This window comes from Austrofundulus limnaeus, unplaced genomic scaffold, assembly GCF_001266775.1.
Source record: "Austrofundulus limnaeus strain Quisiro unplaced genomic scaffold, Austrofundulus_limnaeus-1.0 Scaffold199, whole genome shotgun sequence".
Lineage (NCBI taxonomy): Eukaryota > Metazoa > Chordata > Actinopteri > Cyprinodontiformes > Rivulidae > Austrofundulus > Austrofundulus limnaeus.
This window is the reverse complement of record NW_013952601.1, coordinates 290,824-295,450: the sequence shown is the minus strand read 5'-3', so window position 1 is coordinate 295,450 and position 4,627 is coordinate 290,824. Positions and strand designations below refer to the sequence as shown.

The window sequence follows — 4,627 nt, the reverse complement described above, 5'->3', positions numbered from 1 at the left end:
GAATTTGGACATTTTTCTTGCTGCATTTTTCAGGGTTTGGAAAATTGCTCAATTAAAGATATTTCCTTAACGTTCTTGTCATAGATTTCTGTACTGTGCTGCTTAAAAATCAGAGCCAGACATAAGCATGCGACTAAACCACGATAGAAAACACCAACAAACAAGTTCACATTAATAATCAGACTGCTTCACAAAACTTCTAAAACCGTAAAATGTAGCCATGAACAGAATGCCGTAAAATATGAATTAAATTGCTATCAAATTCAACTTTAAATGAACTTAGTTATCTCTGGATACTGGAAGTAAAATCTATTCATTCATCCCTCCATTTTCTAAAACTGCTTTATCGTGTTCAGGACTGGAGGCTGTACAAATTTGGCCCGAGCCGTGGACACTGTGGACGTGTCTCTACTCACAGGACCAACACTGACAACCACATGCTTACATTTATAAAGTTGAGATTTTGAATTTCCTATTACCTTTACATGCCTGATTTAGGAGTGTATGAAGAAACCAGAGGACTCAGAGAAAACACAGGGAGAACTTGCAGTCTCCACACATGACCACAATCCTTTTTTGCTGTGAGGTGATAGAGCCACTCATCATACAAGAACTTAGTCCCAAATAAATAAGAATAAAGATAAATATCAAGRTATAATAAATTATATGAAGGTAAATGCTTAGATAATTAAATGTGCTCATTAGAGAACGCAGTACGTGTTCAGTACATCAATTACTATTACCTGCTAACASGTTCAGTCTTTTATTTGTGACATTGTAGATTAAATTAGATTTTTATTTAATGATAAAACAAATGGCAGCACGGTGGCTCAAGTGGTAGAGCTGATGCCTCTCAGCAAGAAGGTTGCCACATCGAGCCTCGGCCGGGGACCCTTCTGGGTAGAGTTTAACTGTTCTTTCCGTGCATGCGTGGGTTTTCTTTCACCTGTTTCATCCCCACAGACCAAAGACATGACTGTTAGGCTGATTGGTAACTCTAAATTGTCTCTAGGTGTGAGTCAAAGAGACAATGGTTATTTGTCTCTACTGTATGTGGCCCTGTGATAGACTTTGACCTGTCCAGGGTGTACCCCGCCCCACAGCGACTGCTGAAAGGAAGAAGCGGGTTAAGATAATGAATGGATTGAATAAAATAAATGTGGGCGACAGATTTCTTACATTTAATTCAAATACAAGACAATTTAAAATTTATGAAAAACTATTTCCTTTCAAGTGATGCAAGTTTGACATTTTAAAGTAAAGGAACATTATGTGAAATGTTWTTCCATGCCTTTGTTTGCATAGTATGATTGATTTATAACAGTGGTCCGACTCCACAGACGCCTCAGTGTCAATATGAGGCAGAACTTTGGGCACAGATGTCTTATTTTGCTGCTGGTGCGGAAACAGTGGCACCGCCATTAATACATAGGTTTCAACTCCTGTAGATAAGAACAAAAGTGCAAAATTACAACGGCAGGCGTCGTTTGAATTACATTGGTTTTATTTATTTTTTAACTGATTTCTACTGGATTTATTTTAAAGAATTTCTTATCAAAAAAGTTCTCAAAATAATAACCTTTAAACAGTTTCAGTCAAACTGCAAATGTGATGTTTTGTAAACATGTTTTCATCAACTGGATTAAGAAGCTCGTGACTTCTGTTAATGAAAAGTTTTTTGCAGCATGCAAAATTAATATGTAAGGATGTCTTTGCCTTCCTTGAGCTTGAACACGTGATGAATGGAAATGTGAAAACTGCCACTCTTCAGGCTGACTTAAAACCCCTCAGCATCATTGCCGTATACAGCTAATAAGTCACAAACTACTGATGATTATTTGACAGAAAATCACTTCAAAAATCAGCAGTCTGTATCTTTAATTATTTGCAAAAAGAAAAAAAATAATTTAGTTTGTGATTAATATGAACTCTGATTTGTGTAAAATGTGCTGCTGAAATTTATTTTAGTTTTTGGCACCTGAGTATGTATAAGTTAAACTTTCTAAGATTAAATTTTAACACCAAAGGATTTTCAAAYTATTTTGCTTTTTAAAAATGTTCATTTTAAACAGCATCCTGATGTTTTCGCAACACATTTGAATGATGAAAGTTTTCATTGTTTCTAAGCAAACTGAGCATGTGTGCTGCTTAGAGCATCTTAAACTACTGACAATTACATAAACTGGAGTTTGGAATTACATCTTTTATTCTCCATTTATACATTTATTGATAAAGCACTTTGATATCTGTGTGAAGATTTTATTTCAAAAGAACAAAAGGCGTTTTTTACARTCAGAGCACACCATCTTCCTGCCACCCAATTACAGCCAGAGATTAAGTTTGAAACATAAGCCTTTGATCTCAGTAAGTGATTAACACAGCCTGAGTTTAGTTGTCCAAATCACCGGCAGATGTTCTGCTAAGCTGCACGGTCTCAGCAGGCTGTGTGATGGGATCTTTGGAGCACTGCAGGGAGGACTTTAGGGGGCTTCAGACTAATCAGAGCCTCAGAGTGGACAGCCAGATCCAGTTGCAGCCTGTGCTGAGTACCTTCTAATTCTGTTTTTATTCATTTGTTTAAATCATTCTCTAATATTTATTCAGCCGCTCACGGCTCAGTGACAGAAAGTTGTAATTAAATTGAGTTTTTTTTTTCTGAACTGCGTTTTGCAGCAAGCCTTGGATTCCAACCTCGGTAATCTAATCAAGAGGACCAGTGAGTTGGAAAGCTTGATGGGGAAGCTTATCCAAACCTGCCAAAACGTGGAGGTGAGGCTGTTTATCTGTCTGCTTTCAGGTGGAGGCTTTTGAAGCATTTCCGTAGCAACAAGAAGTCATTAAATAATTAACACCATGTTTAATTATTAAATCTGAAGGAAATATTTTATTCTTTCAGCAAAATTGATCAWCTGTTAACAATATTCTAAATAGGGCTGTGAATTTGATGTTTTTAGAACATYATAAATCTACAAAGATGACATTTATTTGCCTACAAAAATATGACATATTGTGTTTTGCTAGTGATTTATCTTTGCTGTGTAGCTTTGAAGAAGGGTTCTGTGGAAAAGTTGTGAACAATTAATGTCTTACCTGTTGTRGATAATTCTTTAGATGTGAGCCAATTGATAAACTAATGACTTTAGCCGGACACAGAAAAAAAGATGGCAGATGCTGCCTTAAAACAAGTAAAATTTCAAAGTAGTTTATGTAAATGCTCTTTTATTTTTCTATTAGACTGTAGTAGACTACAGAAATTCACCTTTAAAAATTCACCTGAAAATATTCAACTACTAAAATTCAGCTGCAGAAATTGGCCGTAAAAATGTGTTGCCCTCCTGGTGACCCAAGCCAAAGCAATCAGCATTAGGTCGAGTCGAGGGGATTTCAGCCAATCACATTACGCTCATTTGATCATGTGACACACCAATGTGTTGSGCAGAGGTCTGCATACATATAATAAATGCTTTTATGATTTCTGAGGAGGTCCGCATATTATCTGATAATTTTTTTTAACAAAATTATAAAAACTATATAAAAAATGTCCTTTTCACTTATTGTTGTGCACTAAACAAAATACAAAGTACTGATYGGTCACTTTTGATTTAGTCAGTTATTTAGACAAGTGCCATAATCCGTAAGTATTTCCACCAACTCAAACAACCACAAACAAGGACTTTTAAAGAACCTCAGTATACTTTAGTTAAATGTTTATATAAAGTACATGAAATAATTTAATTAACTTACAGACTGTGCACTGCCTCAAGAAAGAGCTACAAACAATTTACAAAACAGCATCGCTAAACAGTGACTTCTAGTTTTCAATTATTTCAAAACAAAACATTGCATACTACATACAGCAAACTAGTAAATACTGTGGACTTTAAAAAAAAGTGAGACACATAATACTTTAAGGTCACATTTATAATGCAAAGCCTTAACTATTCTRTATTCACTGTTGAACTAAACCTAAAATGTTAACCATGACCATGAGGCATTCTGYTCCTCCTCTCACTATTACAACACTGCTAAGTAGACAACACAGCACTATAGTAWAACACTATGCAGTATTTATAAGCAATAAGCATTTTAACATGTCCTCTTATAATCCTTAAAAAGTACCACACGAGTAACCTGTAGTAACCTGCTAGTTACCACAAAATGTAAAAGATTTTTACTYACTGTTGCGAGTGACCGCCATCTTGAAAGTGCATGTCAGTGGAGTCGAGTCATGTTGTTCTGACGAGTCCGAGTCAAAATTTAATCCAGAGTGCAGGTTTGATTGTAATGTTTAGCATTATTTAATATAACTTAACAGGACAACCAAATTTCCGTGCAACAACAAACTTCGATGTTGTCTTTTCACAATAAAAGCACAATAACATTTCCATACATTAAAATCTGCTTGACTTGATCTAGTGCTGATTACTATGGCTTGGGTCACTAGGAGGTCAATACATTTTTACAGCAATTTCCTGCAGCTGAATTTTAGTAGTCAAATATTTTCAGGTGAAATTTTAGAGGTGAATTTCTGTAGTTAATTTTTTTTCTGGCAAAATAATTCAGTTGAAATTTGGTAGGTGAAATTTAGAAGGCAAATTTGAAGTAAAAAAAATCACATACATAATTT

The 4,627-nt window shown here is 35.2% G+C and overlaps 1 protein-coding gene across 1 annotated transcript in view; it reads left to right on the top strand.

Annotated features, from left to right (window-relative positions):
- The window catches only part of mid1 (midline 1), a gene marked incomplete in the record, with an annotated part of 28,113 nt that overhangs the window by 12,566 nt on the left and 10,920 nt on the right, over positions 1 to 4,627 (top strand). The window contains 1 exon segment of the mRNA XM_014018665.1: positions 2,674 to 2,769. Within this exon segment, the coding sequence (XP_013874119.1) occupies positions 2,674 to 2,769 (96 nt within the window).